Source organism: Cannabis sativa, chromosome 2 (assembly GCF_029168945.1).
Source record: "Cannabis sativa cultivar Pink pepper isolate KNU-18-1 chromosome 2, ASM2916894v1, whole genome shotgun sequence".
In the NCBI taxonomy this organism is placed as follows: Eukaryota; Viridiplantae; Streptophyta; class Magnoliopsida; order Rosales; family Cannabaceae; genus Cannabis; species Cannabis sativa.
Genome location: NC_083602.1, coordinates 55,450,503 through 55,472,531, shown reverse-complemented (window position 1 = coordinate 55,472,531; position 22,029 = coordinate 55,450,503). Strand labels below are relative to the sequence as shown.

The following is a 22,029-nucleotide window of genomic DNA, read 5'->3' as shown; positions in this document are numbered from 1 at the left end:
CTCAAAGCGTTGGCTCCATCTTTACCGTACTTCCAAGCCCACCCTCTTTCTCGAACTTACCCTATTTTGTTATTTTGTTATTATTGTTTTAAGGTTATTTTACTGTTATTTTCTTTCATTTCTTTATCACTTTTTGTCTAAATATTATTGTACTGCTCTATTTTTAATAGTAATTGTAAAATAATAAAATTTGTATGTTTCTCCAGTATCTTATGCTCCAATGTAGATTCAATTTTCTTCCGTGGTTCCACTACTATTTTTTTAGTTGTTTTGCTTCTTTTTATTTTTGATGCCTTCTTTTGTATGTTCTCTTGTTGTGTCCCAACTCCCCATATTTGTTGCATTTGTTATGTTGTTTATTTTTCCAGTCAACTTTCATCCTCTTTTTTTTTTTTTTTGTCTTCCAAATTTCACCATTTCAATAGAAGGTAAGACTATTATCGTCCATGATTCTTTCATTCTGGTTACCTCAAATAAATATATAGTGGTTGGTTTAGCCTGTGTAATCTGAAATTAACATTTGTTAAACATACGAAACAACAGTTGAACAACCCAAAAATAACATTAGAAAAATCATAACAACCTCACTATTAATAGTTTTAATATTTCTACTTCATCTCGCCGAAATTGATAGTTATATTTTGACTATTCTAGTATTGTTATGGTGGTTCTGTCAGCGGGTGTGGAAGATAAAGACCTCGTTTTTTTCGGTGTTTACAGTATAAATGAAAAAAAAAGGCTAAGACAGTAAAAATATAATTTTTGCCGCGTGCCAGTATATATGTATACATTTACTTAAAAATTAGTATTTTTGTAAAAAACCTAATAAAAATGTATAGACCCAATTTTTATTAAAAGGTGAAAGCCCAAAAACTCAGTTAATGGGATGTAAAAGTGGAATTTACATTGTATAAGTTTGATAAATATATTAGCTTTTCAACTTTGTACATATTTTATTATTTTTACATCATTTTATGACATTCCTATGGGGTTTTGACTCAATTTTCGTTTTGTTAATTTTTTTACTAGTATCAAATTAATTATTTTAAAAGTTAATGTGACAGTAACTATTAGAATAGTTTTTTTCTTCGTGGCGGAAAATAGTCGACTATCACTACCAATTTGTTAGTTTATTAGTGATGTAATAGTAATCAATTACTACTATAAAATTAGATTTTATGTTTTTAGTAATGTGCTGATAAGTAACTAGTTAACACTATCAAAATATTTTTCTTTTCTTTTTTTCTTTTTATAGTGATGTGGTGGTCGGTAACTAGTTACTCCTATTAAAATATTCTTTTTACTTTTTCTTAGTAATGCGATGGTAACTGGTTACCACTATAAAAATTACATATTATGCTAATAAAAATCAAAATTGAAATTTGAACAAAATTACCGCTTAATCTTAAAATGAATAAAAAAAAAAAAATTGCAACATACAAATTTCCTCTCGTTATGGTAACAAGTTACTTGGCTATATATAAGATAAAGGTCATATAAATAAATGAGAATAAAAAACTAGATTTGAAAACAAAAACAATATTTTGAAACAACCACGCAAGAAGAAGAAGACATTTTTGGTGAACTCTGGTGTCAACTTTTTTTCAGTGATCATCTTGTTTTGCTATTCTCCATTTTGTTGTTTGATAAAAATTAGAAGGTGAGAATTGGGTAGGTTTTAAATATACATGTTAATTTATTTATAGTATTATTATCTTTATACTTTGTGGACATTCTATATTTAAAAGTAGAAATTGCATTGTATACCCACTTTATTTTATTTATTTTAATTTTTACTTTCATTTCCATATTCTTTAAGATATACTCACTATCCCTATTATACCCCTTAAATTAATGTAATCATGTGCTACACTTAAATAGAGGGCAAGGGTATATTAGACAACCCACTCATAAAAATAGGTAGATTTTAATGAAATATAATATGGGAGTATTTTTGATTAATGGATACAAAAAAAAAAGGTATTCCTCAACTTATCCCAAAATTTAAAATTTCATTTTTGGTCAACTACCTATGATTTTGTAGCATTATTTTTTTAAATTACTATATTTTTCATAAAGTTTTCAAATAAAAATGGTTAATGGTCTATTCAAGCAAAGATGCATTTGTACTGGTCAGAACAAATATAACTGTATGTATAGGTAATAAGAAAATCTAACTAAAAACAAAATGTGAATTAACTGAGCATATATAAAAAACAATTACTAATTATTCAGCAAGAGATAAACATATAAAATAAGTATAATTGTTCATTTTAAGTTATAAGGACAAGAACAATATTATATTCTCTAATCTGTAGCCATAAAGAGTAATGAAACATAAGTGAGAAGATCATCCAATCAAGGTTGTCAAATATGGGATTGCTTGTCTGAGTTGTAAGAACAAGGTTATTATATTTCTCTAGCCAAGAAGAGTAAAACATAAGGAAGTGGGAAGATCATGTGATCATATGAGATTAATCATCCTATTTGTACGGAAACAAAGATATTGTATTATGTAGCTTGGAAGAGTAAAACATAAGGACAAGCATATGACCAAAGAAGATTATCCATCTAAGATGGTTCATCTCAGTTGTAAGAAAAACAATAAAGATAGAATACTATATTCGTTAGAATACGAGTTTAGGGTAGGAATGCACACATGTCAAAGAATTAGCGGAAAATGCATCTCACATCCCCATACAACTATTTGTTTTAATAATTTTAATTATCATCTGTAACTTTCATTTTTGCATAGCATAATCTCAATTAGCTAGGGATAGGGCTGGTGAGGAATCCCAGGCCCAGCCTTGAGCATAGGTAGGCTAGGTCTGCGCCTAGGGCATAGGCGGGCTAAGCCTGTGCCTAGGGTCCACCCAGCCCAGGGGCCCAAATTTTTTTTTCCTCTTTTAAAATTATACATTTTTTTTACTGATTTTAAAAAATACCACATTTTTTCTAACATAAGGGCCCAAATTTTTTTTCCCTGTGGCCCACTTTGTTTCAGGGCCGGCCCTGAAAATCCCTATGGGGACGAAAAAGTGAACAAAAATCCTTACCGTACTAATTTATTTATAAATAAATTGTATACTCATTACATAAGAATTAAGATAATATTATTTTTTATTCAAAATACTAATTATTTTCTTAGATTATTTTTTAAAAAAAGTTATAATATAATATAAAAAAATATAAGGAAATTTCAATATTAAAATTATTTGTTGAGCCAAACTACTCGATCACAGCTGCAACACACTAAGGTGACGTTTGGTAACACTTTTTTAATCAGTTTTCTGTTTTTAAAAGTGAAAAAGTGAAAAAAAAATTCAAAAACATGTTCTATAAAACTGTTTTTACTTTTCAATTTTATAATTAGAAATCAAAATTTTAAAAATAAAAAAAATCACTTTCAAAATTTTTTTAAACAGTTTTTTTTCTTTATCAATTCTTTGGATTACAACCAGACCCGGACTCAAATCCCCTCCTCATGGCCTTGGCACTGAACCCGGCTTCTGACCCGAATCCGAATCCAACCCCGGATCTTGACCCGACTTAAATAAAATCAAAAAATAAAAATGAAAAATGAACTTTACAGAACACACTTTTGTTTTCTGTTTTTAAAATTGAAAAACAAAAGTGGTTACAGAACGCATTTTTATTTTTCAAAAATAAATTTTTTAAAAACAAAAATTTTACTTTCATTTTATGATTAAAAAATTAAAAAACAAAAGTGTTACCAAACGACACCTAAACTTTTCTTAATCAAGAGCAAAACCGATTCAACTAATTTGAACCTTCTCATCACCAAAACTGAATAACACTTAGGCAAATTAAATAGAAAATAGTAGCTTTATTAATTTATGTGCTCTTTACAATAGGATGAATCGGTCATTACAATTGGAAATTGAACCTATTTATACACATAGGCTAAGTAAAGTAATGTACAGAATTATACTAACACTAACATCCACTTAACTAATTAGCTAAGTAATCCTGTACATGTGGATATAGTATTAGCAGACATCTAACTAACAAATCTTCACCTTGACTGCTAATACACAACTACTAAAATTACAAGAATTTAAATGGTGTCAATGATATCACGTATAAGTGACATTGAGCATCTCTAGGCAGTGATGGAACTTGGTTGCACCAAGTGATTAATTTCGTGAGCATATTAGCAGCATTTTTCTTTGTTGAGACTTTGCATAGTTTGATATTTCCTCCATTGATCACATTTTGGATGAAATGCAATCTAACATCAATGTGCTTAGTCCTTTCGTAGAATACTTGGTGTCCATTGAGGTGAAGGGCACTATGGCTATCACAGAAGATGTTGTCAGTCTTTTGGTCGAGGCCTAGTTCTCTTGTGATTCCTTTTAACCAAATGCTCTCCTTAACAGCTTTAGGTTAAGCTATGTACTCTACCTCATTGGTGGAAAGAGCTAAAATGGTTTGAAGATTAGCTTTCCAACTGGTTGTACAACCATGTAGCATGAATACAAAATTTGACTGTGTTCTTCTTGTGTCTAGATACCAACATAATCTGAATATACATAGCCTATAACAACATCAATATTTTTGTTTAGACTATATACTAACCGAGTGTTTGTAGTTCCCTTTAGATATTTCATAATCACTTAACAACTTTCTAGTGCTCTTGACCTGGATTGCTCATAAATTGGCTCACCACACTAACCCCATGACATATATCAAGTCCTGTGCATACCATGATATATATGATACTTTCTACTACACTGGTGTAGGGAACAGACTCCATGTAGTTGCATTTTTCTTCTATTGTTGGTGTTTATGAGCATGACAGTCTAAACTGTTGTGACAAGGGTGTGCTGACTGTTTTCACATCGACAAACCCAAACTTGTCAAGGATTTTGGTAATGTATCTACTCTGAGACAACTTTAAGCATCTGATTTTTCTGTCTCTTTCAATTTCAATTCCTAAAATCCTTTTAGCTGGTCCAATGTCTTTCATCTTAAATTCTTTGTTCAACAACCTCTTTACTTTGTCTATTTCATTCATATTTTTGCTTGCTATGAGCATGTTGTCTACATATATAAGTAGGAACACAAGGCACTTCTCATTCTTAACATACCCATAGTTGTCAAAGGTACTTATTCTTTTGAAATTAGATTTGATTACATAGTCATCAAATCGTTTGTACCACTGCCTGGGTGACTATTTTAAATTATAGAGTGATCTTTTTAATAGAGAAACATGATCTTATTTCCCTTTCTCTACATAACATGGCGATTGCCTCATGAATATTTGCTTCTTGAGATCACCATGTAGAAAAGCATATTCTAGTTCTAAATCCTTAACTGCAACAAGAGTTAACGAAATCCTTATTGAAGTGTACTTCACAATTGGAAAACATATTATAATCAATACCATCTCTTTGTGTAAAGCCTCTAGCAACTAGTCTAGCTTTATATCTTTCCATCTCAACATCGTCCAGTCCCTCTTTCAGCCTAAGAATCCACTTGCAGCTCATAATCTTTCTACCAACAGGGATTTTAATCAGAATCCAGATCTTGTTTCTTCTAAAGGAATTAATTTCATCATCCATTGCAGACTTCCACGTTTGACTATCATTGCATCTCATGGCCTCTTCATAAGTCTTGGTTTCAAAGTCCACCTAGTTCTGCAATGTTCAATGCATAGTGCACCACATCTACAAAGCCATATCTCAGTGGTGGCTTAAATTCCCTCCTCTTACGATCTCTGACCAACTCATAGTCCATGTGGTTGTCTTCATCAGTTTCAGATTCACTATCTACTACCTCTTGTTCTCCCTTATCCACAGTTTCTTCTATTGCAACATGGATGATATGATCTGTTCTTTCAGGCGGCACCACCTCAAACTGAACACCCTCAACATTCTTACTTTTTGATTTAGCATGGGATTCTAATGTATCCTTATACATTTTATTTTCTTTAAACACAACATCTCCACTGACAAAGTACTTTTGGTGGTCACCTGGTTCAATGCTCCATAATTTGTATCCTTTTACACCCTTTGCGTATCCAATTATTATGCACTTCTTTTCTCTAGGCTCTAGCTTACCCTGCCTCATACATGAGCATAAGCCACACATCCAAATATTCTTAGGTGTCCGTAGGGTGCATTTTGTCCTGTCCATACCTCTATAGGGATTTTAAAGTCAATAGCAGATGAAGAACATCTATTGATTAGGTAGCTAGCTGTTACTATAGCTTTACCCTAAAAAAAATTTGGTAGACCAGAACTAATGATCATGCATCTTACCTTCTCAAGTAAAAACATGTTCATTCTTTCTCCCAACCCATTCTATTATGGTGTTCTCATAACTGAGAGATGTCTTCCAATCCCTTCTTGCTTGCAAAAACCCTTAAACATATCTGTATAGAACTTCAGGCCATTATCAATCTTGAGTTTTTCAATTCCTTTTCTAGTTTGATTTTCAAGCAGTGATTTGAATTACTTAAACTTAGGAAAGGCTTCATCATTAGTTTCCAAGACATGGCTCCACCTCTAGAAACTGTTCTGGATGGCCCCCACAGGTCTGACTGCATGTAGTCCACAATCCCCTTAGTATTGTGTTGACCAACTCCAAATTTCACCCTGGTGGACTTTCCAAGCACACAATGTTCACAAAACTCCAACTCTTGAATCTTATCTTTGCCAAAGACCCCATTCTGGTGCAAGACCTTAAGCCCTTCTAACTTATGTGACCAAGTCTCATGTTCCAAGTCATTGCTACATTCTTAATGTCCTTGATTTTAGCATTGATTTGGTTCTTCGTGGTGTTTCCTTTCATAACATAAATTACACTCATTGATGATCCCTAAATAACTACCATGGATCCTTTCATTACTTTCATACCATGCTCCATCTTCACTGAACAGCCTGAATGATCCATCATTGCAACAAAAATTGAGTTTCTTTTAATCTCAAGTACATGTCTAACCTATTTCAGATCCATCTTTAAACCTCCATCTAGAATTTACTTGACTGTCCCAATCCTAGATATAGAGCATGATCTGTTATCCCCAAGCTTCACAGAACCTAGTTTAATCTCTTAATAATCATGGAATTGGCTTCTATCTAGAAATACATGGAATGAACAACTTGAATCCAGGATCCATCCCAGATCAAATTCTCCATTTGAAATAACTAAAACTCCTGCACTCTCATAGCCATCATCGTCTAGACAATCAGATACAATATCTGCATTGCCACTCTTGTTTTGATTATAGTTCTAGATTAGACAGTCTCTTCTTAGATGAGATGTTTGATTACAAATGGAGCATCTTCTTTTAGCCTTTGAATTTTCCTTTCCCTTATTTGATTCTCCTTTCCCACTGTTCTCCTTCTTGAAAGTTTTCCCTCAAACCAACAATCCTTCTCTAGAATTGTCTTCTTTCAATTTTGCTCTCTTTTTGATATCCTTAGATATTAGTGAATTCTGCACCTCTTCCAATGCCAAGGAATTCCTACCATACATCATGGTATCCACGAAATGCTCATAACTTTTTGTGAGAAGAGAGTTGAGAACTATGATAGCTTGGTCCTCGTCTTCAATCTTTGATCCCTATATTCTCTAGATTAAGAATGATCTTGTTGAAATCATCCAAGTGATCTTCAACATTCTTCCCTGTTGTCATCTTGAATGAATAAAGTATATGTTTCAAGAATAATCTATTGGCCAGGGATTTTACCATGTAAAGATGCTCTAACTTGAGCTAATGTCCAGCTAGTGGCAGACCCAATGAAGGACAAGGTGGGGCTCATGACTATGATCATTTTCTTTTCTTTTCTTAATATATATATATTAAAATAAAAATTAATTATGTAGAATAAAATAGGTGTCGGCCTCTCCTAAATAAATATATATAGTTACATATTTATTTAATATTAATGTTTTATTCTACCCCTACTTGAATGAATTCCTAGGTCCGCAAGTGAGTCCATCTGCAGTTGTCTCTTTTGAAACTTCTCGAAGTACCTTATATCATAGGCTAATAATGGTAGTACTGTGAGCCTTGATCATGATATCGAATTTCTTCTTTTCTATCTTTGAGCAAAGCTTCTTGTAAACCCTGCTATGCTCTCATCTTTACCCTCTAAAGACCAAAATCATTCTTACCATTAAATTTTTCCCGATCAAATTTGGCATTTCCCATTTCTTTTGATTGATCACTAGAATCTTGAATTCAAGAATCACCTTCAGACAATTGATCACCAGAATCTTTGAATCAGGACTCGTCTCAGATCAATCTCCCAAGTTCTGATACCAGTTGTTGATCCAAACTACTCGATCACAGATACAACACACCAAACTTTTTTTAATCTAGAACAAAACTAGTTTAACTAGTTTGAACCTTCTCACCAAAATTCAATAACACTTAGGCAAATTAAAGAGAAAATATTAAATTTATTAATCTGTATACCCTTTACAAATATGATAAATCAGTCGTTACAATTGGGGATTGAACCTATTTATACACATAGGCTAAGTAAAATAAATTATCGAACTAAACTAACACTAACAACCACTTAACCAATAAACTAAGTGACCTTGTATACGTGGACAGAATATTAGCAAACATCTAACTAACAATTATTAATATACTAAAAATTACAATAAAAATAATAGATAAATATTAAATGAATCTTAATATTTAAAAACAAAAAAAAAATTATCTTTATTCCGATAGATAAATTAATATAAACCCCAAGATCAATTTGTATATAACATGTAAACACAATAATAAGATATAATAATTAGGTATGTGTACCGATTGATCCATAGCAATTATCTCCGTTTGATCCACAAGAAGCGTTACTCCACTTTGATAGTACAATACTATCAACTAAGTCTTCCCTCCCTGCATCTCTAAATCGAAGTGCGCTTATTTATCTGATTATCAAAAGGTATACAATTGTGATGAGACAATATGTATTTATGGTATTGGGGCTGAGGACTTAGGTACAAAACCCTAGTCAAGCCGGGCCTCGCTCATCAAAGTGCTTCAAATAACTAGAAAAGCCCACACTTCGCTTCACCTAGACTCTTTACAATACGTATGCTAAGCCCATTAACAATTGATCACCAACAACATGGGCTAACACAACAAAGAACTATCCAATCAACCCAAGTTTTAATAAAACCGATAAAATTTAATGTAAGCCCAAATAAAAGTCTAACATTCTCCCACTTGGGCTACATTGATTTTAATACATATATATTATATTAAAATAATTTTGTTTGAAAAACGACTCATGGGTTGAACAAAAGGAAAACATTTGTGGCCACTTTAAAAAATGATAGTTCTTCCGATAAAGATCTCAACATACCGGTCCAATTTAACCTTTGATAATGAACTATGATAGTCGTATTGTTTTTAACTCAACAAAAGACATTCATAATCACAAATACCAAAGTATTAAATCGACATGGTCAATAAGTCTAAGGCAGTTGTGGTAAAGGAATTATGTTCAACATGTGATCAATTTAAAATAACATAATATCCTTATCGTCCTCAATTTCACCGATACCGTGATGCTTAATAAATAAGCCGCTGAAATTAAACATACACTACTTAATAAATAAGTAAGTTGTCATCACTAAACTTGCTTAAAAAATTAAGCCAACAAAATATCATTGTCTTTTAGTAAATATACTTAAAATACAATGATCACAACAAGATATGAACTACATGCTTTCAATTCAATTATTCTCGAGAATATAACAAAGCCTAACTGAAAGCATAAACATCCAATAATAAAAATTATTGGCCCACAAAGTAGTTCATAACATCAACAAGTAAACTACATATAAATGTAATCTCAAAAGATAAAACAAGAAACTCCCACTAACCCAAAGGAGTAAAAGATTATAAAATGCCTATATCAAAAACATGTTTATCAAACAATAACTTGGTCTTTCAATATTCTATCACAATGTCTCCTTTCTTAACCAAGTCTTTAATAGTGAGATACTTTATTTCCTTAATTTTGGAAGCACTACTAATCTCATTATTCTTTGAAAAGAAAACAACAATACTATTATCACAATAGATTAGTAAGATAGAGAGGAAATAGGATCAACTAGTCGTATATCTAAAATCAAATTATTTAACCATAAAGCTTACAAAGATGCCCCATAACATGCAACAAATTTAACATATATAGTAGATGATACGATTAAAGTCTATTTAACACTCTTTCAAGAAATAGCAAGACCAACAAAAGTGAAAATATAGCCGAAGCTGGACTTTAAATCATCTACATAACCACCAAAACTGAATCAATAACCAACAACTTAAAGATTGTTGACATTCTTATACACAAGCATAAAACTCTTCGTTCTATGCAAATATCTCAAAACTTTATTGGCCGCAACCCAATGATCATGGCCAGGATCGATAAATATCTCATAAGAACATCGACCATGAAAGCAATATCGTGTCTAAGTGCAAAACCTAAGCATACATCAAACTCCCTACCGCACTTGCATATGGGATATTCTTCATTGCTTCTCTTTTTTAAGTCGTTCTTATGACATTGTTGCTTAGTGAACTTGTCCCCTTTCGTAACAGGGAATAACCTGGGCCTTTACACTGCAAATCCATGTTTAACCTTTTGAAAGCACACGATTAATGTAAGCTTCTTCGAGATAAGCCAAGAGCTTTTCGATTCCCGTCACGATGGATCTCAATCCCCAAAACATACAGATGCCTCTCCAAGATCTTTCATATCAAAATTGGGAAGACAGCGTAAAAATTTTTGGTCTCATTTAGTAATGACAAATCACTCGCCGGCAAGTAAAATGTCGTCTACATAAAGAACAAGAAAAATATAACGACTCCCATCGATCTTCATATAAATACACTAATCAAACTTGTTCTCTACGAAACCAAACGATGTCACAACCTTGTCAAACTTCAAGTACCACCTGGCGAGATGCTCCGTTTGAGACCATAAATGGATCGTTTTAACTCGCAAACCAAGTTGTCATTTCCATTTTCCTCGAAGCCTTCAAAGCCGAGACATATAGACTCGCTCACTCAATTCTCCATTCGTAACAAGCAGCGGATCAATCATTTGATGCAACTCTCGAATCGCATTGCACAACTAAATCCATAATAATTATGAATAAATCTTTAAAGTGGAAACAGGTGTGAGAAAATTTTGAGTGTAATCAATACCTTCTCTCGAGTAAAGCCTTTAGCCACTAAACACGCTTTAAACCTTTTCAATCGTCCCTTTTTATCCCTTTTAGTTCTTAAAAAATCCATTTGCAACCTATTGGTTTGAAACCATCAAGTATTGGAACTAACTTCCACACATACATTATTTTTGTCCATGAACTTAATCTCATCATCCATAGTTCTCTCTATCCATTTTGAAGAATGTGGACAATTAGGTGCTTCACCGTAAGTGATGTCAGGATCCACAAAATGATCAATATCATATTCTCCTTCTCCAAGATAAACAAAATTATCATGACACTTTGTTGACTTCTTTTGTCTCGAGATTCCATAGAGGTACTTCGGAATAACCTCTTATTTATCGACCATCATTTTGAATGACATATTCCACAATTAGATTTCTCTCGATAACATGACCCTCATCAACAACAAAACCTTCTTCAATAATAGGTTCCTCATCAATAATAAAGGACCCTCGTCATCTTAGATATTTTCAGAGCAATATATTCATACCGCAATGGGAGTAGTATCAACTGCAGAGTAAGAATAAGACTACCATTATTATCATCTCTTGAAAAAGACATGTGAATAAAATCTCTTTAGATGACTTCTGCCGTTTCAAGAGATGTTGAAGGAATATTTTCAAATAACATCAAATTCTAAAATTTAGCAAACACGAGATTCAACAATTCGCGTACCACGAGTAGGATAAAATAAAAGCGATACCGTTTTTGAGCGCATTGGATAACCAATGAAATAACAGCCGATTTCTTCTCGATTCTAACTTTTCAAATTAGGATCATAAATCCGTACTTTCAGCCTGACAAACCCCATACACGAAGATGATTTAGACTAGAAGCCCGCCACAGCCCACAACTCAAAAGTGGGTCTTATGAACAGATTTGATCGGGAACATGATTTAAAATATAAGTTGCAAATCATAAGTGCTACTAACCCTCATAAAAACTCGGGAAGATTTGTTCTACTCATCATGTTTCTCACCATATCCATGAGAGTGCGATTTCTCCTTTCAAAGAACGCCATTTTCGCTCAGTGAACCTTTGATGCATGTTTCTCAACCTATTTCGAGCAACTATACCATTTTTCTTGTAAGTACCTCCGCAAAAAGTTCTCCATAAATACTTGTTGTCCGTATTCCGTATAACGTACCATAATATTCTCCTCCACGATCAAATGAAGTCAACTTTGATGACTCTTCCTAATTGTTTCTCAACCTCCTTCGATATTTGAATGTAAGTATTGCTTGGGATTTTTCATTTAATTAAGATAGGTGAATCCATAACGAGAAAAATCATTGATAAAAGTGATAAATACTTCGCTTTCTCGCACACAACGTGGTGGAATAAGGTCCACTAATGCCGTTGTGGATAATCTCTTATAATCGAGTTGACTTCAGATATAGAATACCGCTTTCTTATTTTAGTCAAACTTGTTCTCTACGAATTACAATCAAACGATGTCACAAGTATGTCCAAAACTTCATCAACAGGAGCGAAGAATGCCCGTTTGAGCTTAAATGGAATCGATCATTTTTTGTTTAGCAACCAAGTTGTCATTTCCCGATATATCGTGCCATAATAATAAGGATGTTATCTTAATATAAGACTTGCCTTACCCACAATATTCACAACATTGAAAAAGGAATGCTAATGTGCTTTAAGTCAATGATAATTTGAAAAGCAATATCGTAGTAGTACCATTTCCACATTATTCGTGAGTCAAACCATAATGTTATACACTATAATTGGTGAAAACGAAAAGAGAAATCATTATTTATGCACTAATACCTTCTCTTTGAAGCGTATAACCGAATTACTTTAAAAGCCACTAAGAATCAAGCTTTTAAATTACCGTTTTCAAAATAATTCCTTGAACACTAAACTGTATCCAAGAATAAGTGTGCCCACATACATAAGATCAACGGTTTGAAACCAACATGTTGCCAACTTTAAGCTTCACTCCCATCACATTATTTGCTTGAGATCCATGAACTTAATCTCATCATCCGGTTGTGGCCAGTTTCCATTTTCATATGTGGACAATTTATCCTTCACTCGTTTCGTGAAACAAAAGTGAGAAGACTCATTCTTTTCAATTTTATCTTGCTCGTTTTGCCAAGATACACACCGAGAAACTTTAAGGTCATGACTCCATGCTTTGTTGACTTCTGTTTAGGGCAAGCCTTGATAAAGCTGGTGAGGTAGGCACTTCATGAAGAACCTCTAAAGAATGGGTGTAAAAGACCATCATTTTGAATGACATTATTCCACAACTTAGATTTTCCCATGCAATAATTTTCATAATCAACAACAAAACCTTGACTCCTTGATTTTTCATACTTAATAGGTTGCCATTTCATCCAATAATAGATGTCCAGATATTGTATAACATATTCACTTCCAAGGTGAAATGGGAGTTTTATCTACTAGAGTAAGAATAAGACTACCATTATTATCACTCCTTGGCAAAAAGACCATAGGAATAAGATGTCTGGGAATTCCTGTTAAACTGACCATAAAGAAAACGAGACTCAAGATGATGTTGAAGGAATATTTTCCAATGTGCATGAAGAATTCTAAAAATTTAAGAAATACCCCGATATTAGAATAATTCGCCGTATTTTTCTTCTCGAGTAGCGATAGCAAGTCCAAGCAGCGCATTGGATGCCAATGAAAGCAACATTTTCTACGATCTAACGTTTTCCACAAGTTCAGACTGGTAAGCATTCAATTCGACTGACAAACGTTATTGATTGTTCGCAAAGGAGACCGAAAAATCCAAACAATTAAAAGGGGTCTTGAAGTGAAGCAGATATGAGCACATGTATTTAGAAATATAAGTTTGTAGAGTGCTTAACTCCACATAAAAACTCCCCTTCGGGGTGAAGATTTGTTAACTACACATCATGATCTACCATATCCATGAAGTTAACAACAAAGAAAAATACATATCATTTAAGAATTTTATTACGCCATTTGGGCAAATAAATGAAAAGCATAGTGTATTAATTCGTTGTAAAACATACCATAATAAATTGTAAGTATTTAAATTATTACCCCATGTGTTAAAATATATACATTTAATAGTCACCGTACTCCATGAGAAGAAAGCTTTTATATTTTGCTAAGAATATTAATAAAGCAATATCATTTCGAAAATTATAATTTATCGAATTTATCAAGGGACCTGCCATTATCATTGCTTTAATGAAATAGTTACATAATCAAAATTTAATTGATAAAAGTGACTCTTGTTTAAACGACACGTTGAATATTTCCACTACATCAATTCTAAACGTTGTATGATGCCAAGATTCATGATTCGCTTATAATGAATAGCATAGTAGCCGCTTTTATTTTAGTCAATTTTTCACAACCAATTACGAATAATCGAAAGTATTCGAAACATCAAGAAAATTGGTGGAGACTTTAGTCAAAATAATGCGATCATAATTTGTTTAATTCAAGAAGGTATTTAGACTATCGTGCCCACATAGATGGCATCGAGCTCGAATAAGTGTAAACGAGCAGTTTAACATGATTTCTCTCTACCCACAATATTTACAGTCTTGAAAAGATCCCTTAGTTAAGCTACGGATTTTTGAAAAGAATTCTGTTATCATCTAAAATAATAATCAATTATCCATTGAAAGTCTTTATTTCTCCTTTGTTAACGCCATTAATCGGTGAGAAACGAATAGTCAGAAGACTCATTCTTAACTAAACGCTAAGCGAAAAAATCATCGAATTTTCTTGTAAAAGTCTACGAGACCTTATCTCTTCAAAATAATCCGGCATGCAGCATAAGTGGGCTTCAAGAATAAGTTGTCTTCCACGATCAGAACTGTAACAACCTCCATGGGCATTTGAAAAAAATGGGTTTTCTCAATTAGTGTCAAGTCCCGGATGAATGTGTTTCCACAGGCGGAGTCTTTAATTAAAAAGAGGTAAGGGAACATGAGAAAAAGACTTATAAAAGTGGCTATAAATGAAATAACATGAAAAGAACGGTAACCCAAATATGTTCCAAATTAAATTAAAGGTGTACAAACATTTTAAATCAATTATTGATGAGATATGCACAATCAATTTCAAATTATAATCAATAAAATTGAAAAACACAAAATTAATTTCATAAAGAAAATATATAAACCCTAAAAGTTTAATCTTAAAATTCTCCTAATTTACTCAATAATTTTATGCAAATAATATATTAATAGAAAGAGAATTTAATGAGGAATAAAACCCCTAAACTTTTAAGATTGAAAAACAAAAAATTCAACATAAAATAATAACGAAATTAATATGTAATTGAAGAAAATTAACATATACATATTAATGGGTATACGAATTATAGGTTCTAAATCATATACAATTGGCAATCTGATACCACATGATAGATAAATTAATATAAACCCCAAGATCAATTTGTATATAACATAGAACACAATAATAAGATATAATAATTAGGTATGTGTACCTGATTGATCCATAGCAATTATCTCTGTTTGATCCACGAGCTACTCCACTTTGATAAGATAATACTATCAACTAAGTCTTCCTCCCCAGATCTCTAAATCAGAAGCAGTTTATTTATTTGATTATCAAAAGGTATACAATCATGTGATGAGACAATATGTATTTATAGAGTTAGGGAGGGGACTTAGCTACAAACCCTAGTTGGCCGGGCTCGCTCATCAAAGGCTTCAGTCAACTAGAAAAGCTCACACTTCTGCTTCACCTAGACTTTACACACAGATGCTAAGCCCATTAACAATTGATCACCAACAACATGGGCTAACACAACAAAGAACTATCCAATCAACCCAAGTTTTAATAAAACCGATAAAATTTAATGTAAGCCCAAATAAAAGTCTAACATATTCTCCTTTTAATTGGAAATCCCTACTCTAGCAAGTCTTTGCAGAGTCCCATCATGAAATTAAATCTTCACTATTATTGGTTATTCTTTCTCATGTCTACCCAGGGTCGGCCCTGAGCATAGACGGGCCAGGCCCATGCCTAGGGCCCACTCATTTTAGGAACCCAAATAAAAAAAATATATTTTAAAAAATATACATTTTTTTAATAATTTTTAAAAAATACCATTTATCTTTATAGTAAAGGCTCAATTTTTTTTTTCCTATGGCCCATTTCATCTCAAAGCCGACCTTGTGTCTACATGAGTTTAACAATAGATCTTTCAATGCTACACTCAATTATTATTATTAGGGAAATTTACATGGTATACTAACTTTTGTCATTTTTTTTTACAAAAATACTACCAGGCGGTATTTTTTTACATTTTTACTGTGTTTTTTTATAAGCTTCATACTGCAGTATACTGTGTTAAGTTTTCATTGTTATTCTATTTGTATTTTTTAGTTGTTCTACTGTTGTTTTGAGTTCTTCTCTTTTGTGTTCTACTGGTGTTTTATAAAAACACAGTATTATTGAAAAGATTTCCGTGTGACAGTATTTTTGTAAAAGTTAACCCAAATTTCAATATTTTTGTAATTTTTCCTATTATTATGTGTAATTTTTATGACTTTAGCACCTAGAAGGAAAAATATTATGCCCTATTGCTCGTGTATATAAAATGAAGATTTTTTTTTTTTGAAAGGGATATAAGAATAAAATGAAAATCTATTAATTGAGCATTTGTTGGGGACTAACGTCATTAAATTTAGTTTAAATCCTTGAAAATGACATTTTATTCTTGTAGAGTAGGTATATTATGAAAACAGCATGGCTGCTAATATTTTCAGTTAATACATTATTACTAACCTATTTATTTAGTTTTTTCATCAAATCTAATGATCATCTATCCTTGGCATATTATTACTTTAAAGCAAATTTTTGGTGAAGATGTATCTATTATAAAAAGACACTTAATTTAATTGAAAAAGAAACACACGGATAATCCAAAATGTCATTAGAAATAACAACAACAAAAGAACGCGTGGCAAAACAGCAGTGGAAATGGATTATGTTGTATCAACCGGTTGTTTTTTTTTTTATGAATTATCAACCAATTGATTGATACTTATATTTAAGGCCCATTACAACAAGTAGTGTGCATTACAAATTTTCGTTCTATTTATTATTATTGATTAAAAAGAAGAGAAAAGAAAAATAAAACACTTGATTTTGTGCTCTTTTATTTGTTGATCATCTTTCTTTTACGCTTTAGGAAAGAAAATAACAGGCAAGCCTATTTTAGCAAAAAAAATAAATAAATAAATAATGGCAATGGACCCTGCTTCTGTATAATAATAATGAGAAGAAAAATGCATGCATAACCATTAAAATCTTTTGTGAAATTTAATTTATGGCCATAATAATAGTGAGAGTGACATAGCAAAGTTAATTAATCCAAGATCCAAGATTGGTGCCACTACCACCATCCCTTAAAAAACTTAAAAAGTATATTTAATATTTGCAGACACAGACAACTTATCTATATTAATGGCGAGTTTGCATCTTACTTTGTTCATAAAATTACACAGAAAAGGATTTGCCAATTGCCAACTGCTCTCTCTTAGTACTTACATAATTATATTTTTGACAAATCCATTACTCGGTTTCTGAAAGTGAAACTTGTTAATTTCATTAACACTTGGAGTAACGTTTAAGGTCTTCATATCAAATCATGAATAGAATTGACCTTTTAGAAAATATAAAATGTAATGAACAAACTTACTTGGGTACACTTCTCTACTACTGTTTCTTTTGCATACGTTACAGTTGTAGTGAAGTGAAGATGACTATTTAATGGGCCTAGTATTGTCCATGAAAAGCTGCCTTGTGGGCCTGTCCAATAAGACTGCAACATGTGGGTTTTGCTTCCCGGTCTGTATTTATAGAGCCTTATCTTCTGTGGATAGAGATTGTTCATACTTCATGCTCATATGATATCATTATCATACTCCTACTACTACTACTACCACCTATGCAAACCTCAACAAGAAAATCCAAAAAGTCTCTTTTATTATTTTAGAGTTTTTCTTTTAATAATTCATTTACACTAAATTGCATCTTGCTAGGGTTTTAAACAAGTAAACTAACAACTGTCAGATTTAAAGATTATTCTATACAGCATCATGTAGTAGTGGTGTTCAAGTTTGTGTATTTAAGTTTTGGTATTGTACTTTCTCAACTTTTTGACTGTAAATAAATGAGCTATACTCGCTGAGATTAACTACTATGGTACATTTGCAGTTGTGATCTGAAGATAAAAGTAGTAGTAAAACTAAAATGTACATAGTAACTCCAAGGATGAATCCTATCTCAAAAAAGGAAAAGAAAAAAAACCTTGGAAAGGGATGAAAAAATTATCTATATTCCAAGTAAAAAAAAAACATAGAAGGGAGAATACAAAATTTCATTGTCAAGGCATGCAAAGACAAAATCACCTTACCTGCAATTACAATAGGCCAAAAGATTGATGATCATATTTCATTCATTTTTTTAAAAGAAGGAACTTCAAATCTCAACAAGCAAACATATATAACTCCCCTAATTTTTTTTTACTAACTTAAAGTTATTTGTTCTTTATCAAAAAACTTCAGTCATTTGTTTGGTTTCTTAATTTTGTAGTAACATTACAAATAAACAAATAAACAAAATTTAGCTGACAGAATCTTTGTTCTTCACAAAGCAACAAACAATTTAATTGGGGTGCCATTTCTTCTAAATCATATTGCACCCAATATTTTTATATAATTATTATGATTAATATATATGTGCTCGGACTACATTTTCTTCATACTAATAAAGATAAAAAAAAAAGTTAAAAAATAATCTACAAAAATGATCGACCCATAAAAAAACCCAAAATTAAAGAGAAAGAAAAGAGTTTTTTCTATTAACTTTTTTTCTTTTTTTTTTTGGTTCAATAATCAGAGGGAGAAAAACAAGAAGGGCACCTTATGAGACCGTTCTCATTGCAGGAGGTACAACTCTTAAAGCCTCCTTTCTCAGAGTACAACTTATGGCTGCCATTGCAATCGTCACACAGAACGAAACAGATGCCGCCGCACGTGTCACACACGCCCGGTTCCACTGCGGGCAACCCTTCGACGAACTTCTTGAGCTCGCCCATCTCGTGAAGCTGTCTCACCTCGTCGGCCCCACCCACGTACCTCCCGCCAATGAAAACCCTCGGGAGAGTCAACTTTCTTTGACCAAGGATTTGCTGCAGCTCAGACAAGAAACTCGAGTCCATCGACAAGTCTCGTTCGTCGATCGATACACGAAACCCTCTAAGGATGGATCGGACGGCCCTGCAATCCTCGAACGTCGACCGTACTACCCTCAGGCTCGTGAAGTACACAACTATTCTCTTCTCCGCCCCAGGGATGGAGATCACCGGCGGAGATTGATCGTGTCGTTTCGCGGCATCGGTTTCGGGCTCGGGTAGAGCTGGCGGGCGAGCAGTCGACCAGGCGCGGAGAAGTGAGTTGGCGGCTCGGACTCGGTGGAAAACTACGTAGGTTCTCTTGGGTGCGGGAACGAGTTGGTGTGACTGAGTCGACTCGTCCGAAGAACAGAGATTCTCGATGTCTTTAAAAGAAGAACAGGAGAATATGGAAGAAGGTGATGACGTGTCATGAACCCGAGTCGGCGATTTGCCCCACGGCCGCCACATTTGCGGGTTCGGATCCAAATTCGGATTTGCCCAAAGATTCAAACCCAGAAATAAACAGAACCCAAAGAAAAATATCTCTTTTTTAATTAATTTTAGAATTTTCCAGAAGACAAGATAAGGAAACCAAAACAAAAAAAAAGGGTTTTTGGTATTATTTTTGGGTTTAATATTCGCTTAAAGCAATGGCTTTGGTAATGGAGGGAAGAGCTTTAAAAGCGGGTTGAAGAAATTGGGAGCCTCAGCTTCAGCCTTTTCTTTCTTTTTAGAGAGAGAAATATACAGAGAGAGAGAGAGAGAAAGGGTATTTGGAGAATTGGGTAAGGGTAGGGCTTTTTGTGTAAGGCGGTTGGTTAAGGTAGTTGAGAGAGAGAGAGAGAGGTAAGTTTGCTTTGTTATTGCTTAAAGAGGGGTTTTTGACTGTTTTAAGAGACCCTCAAACCAGGATTATAATTATTCATCACATTAATGTATGATAATAAATAATAAATAACACAATTGATATTATTTTCCAATTGATTACGATAGATTATTATAAGTAGTAAGTAGAAGTTTGGGATACTTTCTTCTTTAGGGAAAAAAAGTTGGGTAAATACCATTTTAGACCCTGTGTTTTGTAAAAATTACAGATTGGATCCTGTATTTTGTTAAATGACAAAATGGATCCTGTATTTTCTAAAATAGTAAAAATAGGACCCTGAGCTTAATTTTTGACAATTTTTTTTTTTAATACAACCAACTTGAAGACAATGCTTAATACGAACAGATACAAAAAATGTAAACAGTTTTGTCATAGTACTTTTAGATCGGATTATAATTAAACTTTATTTTGACAAAAAATCAACTCAGGGTCTTATTTGTACTATTTTAGAAAATACAGGGTCTATTTTGTCATTTAACAAAACACAGGGTCTAATTGGTAACTTTTGTAAAACAGAAGGTCCAAAATGTTATTTACCCAAAAAAGATAGTAATAATAATAAAAATTGAAGGTTTGATTTGAAGATTGAATGCGGTAATTAGAAAAAGAGGACAGTAATTAAGTTTAGGGTACAACTGTAGTTTTCTTTTATTATTTATGTTTATTTGTTAATTTTATGAGAAAAAATATATTTTAAAGTGAGCTTTTATTTTGAAAAAAAAAAAGTGGGAAAGCACTAACGATATGTTTTAATTTTTTTTAATAAAAAAGTATAAAAAGATTTTGTTTGTCAAATGTTGTGTATATAATGAAAAATGGATATTGCCATTTTTAGCTACTTTAGTTTAGGCAAATACCTTTTAATCTTTAGTTTCTAAAAAACCAACAAATCTTATTTATTATTAAAAATGGTTAAAAAATTAACCTCATACTTAGTTTTAATCAAAATGGAAGATACTCTTAAAAATCTCCACATAAACTTGTAATAACCTTTAACAAAAATTGAAAATGAAGCAATCATAGAAAATGCAAACACAACTGCTAAATATACTCACAATAAGTACAAAAAATTTGACGAAAAGATCTAATCAAACACCATCATCAATGCCACACACATTCGTATTCTAACCATCCTTACAACACCACTCCATCTCAACCCCATTTTACTTCAAATGTTCTTAATAATGGTTGTAATCAAGTTTATGCCAAAACCTCTGATATGATAGCAGCACCCTATAAAAGATCATCCTTTCATTACTGATCTTTCACACATATACATGCCCGATCTTGGCCTTAAAAAAAAGCTCAGAATACTTTTGCTACATACCCTCGACTCACAAACTCCCATAAAACCTTCCTTCAATACACCTCTAACAAGCAGTTGTTAGAGATTTTATAACAATGGAAGAACATCAAGATTTATTACAACTCTATTGTAAAATAATACAAGGACTAAAATAAGAGATTGATTAAATATATGTTACAATACATATATATATACACTATATATATCACATATATATATGAAAGGTAGAAGAGAAGATTACAACACATGTAATATAATATATATATATATAACAAGAGAATAATATATGTATATATAGATAAATACTCACTCACAACCTTGAGTGTAGATTAGTGGGGATCACCATGACTTGAACAAGGTATTACACCTTTGTCCAAAAGCTTATTTCCCCCTATCTCTAAGCACTAAGGGAACTCTCTAGGA

The 22,029-nt window shown here is 32.5% G+C and overlaps 1 protein-coding gene across 3 annotated transcripts; it reads right to left on the bottom strand.

Moving 5' to 3' along the window:
- Positions 1-17,691: 17,691 nt before the first annotated feature.
- LOC115721253 (uncharacterized protein At5g39865) lies at positions 17,692-20,387 on the bottom strand. Of its 3 annotated transcripts, none has more exons than XM_030650511.2 (2): positions 19,161-20,387; positions 17,692-18,182 (listed from the first exon to the last, which is right to left on the bottom strand). In XM_030650511.2, the coding sequence occupies exons 1-2, from the start codon at positions 19,880-19,882 to the stop codon at positions 18,176-18,178; spliced, it is 729 nt and encodes a 242-aa protein (XP_030506371.1). In that variant the 5' UTR covers positions 19,883-20,387; the 3' UTR covers positions 17,692-18,175. The 3 variants fall into 3 exon arrangements, with proteins under 3 accessions (XP_030506371.1, XP_030506372.1, XP_030506370.1); XM_030650512.2 differs by having other exon boundaries at positions 17,692-18,109; XM_030650510.2 differs by lacking the exon at positions 17,692-18,182 and having other exon boundaries at positions 18,903-20,387.
- Between the last annotated feature and the right edge of the window lie 1,642 nt (positions 20,388-22,029).

Excerpts from the sequence above, each read along its gene's own strand:
- LOC115721253 (XM_030650510.2), bottom strand. The coding sequence starts at position 19,882 with ATGTGGCGGCCGTGGGGCAAATCGCCGACTCGGGTTCATGACACGTCA.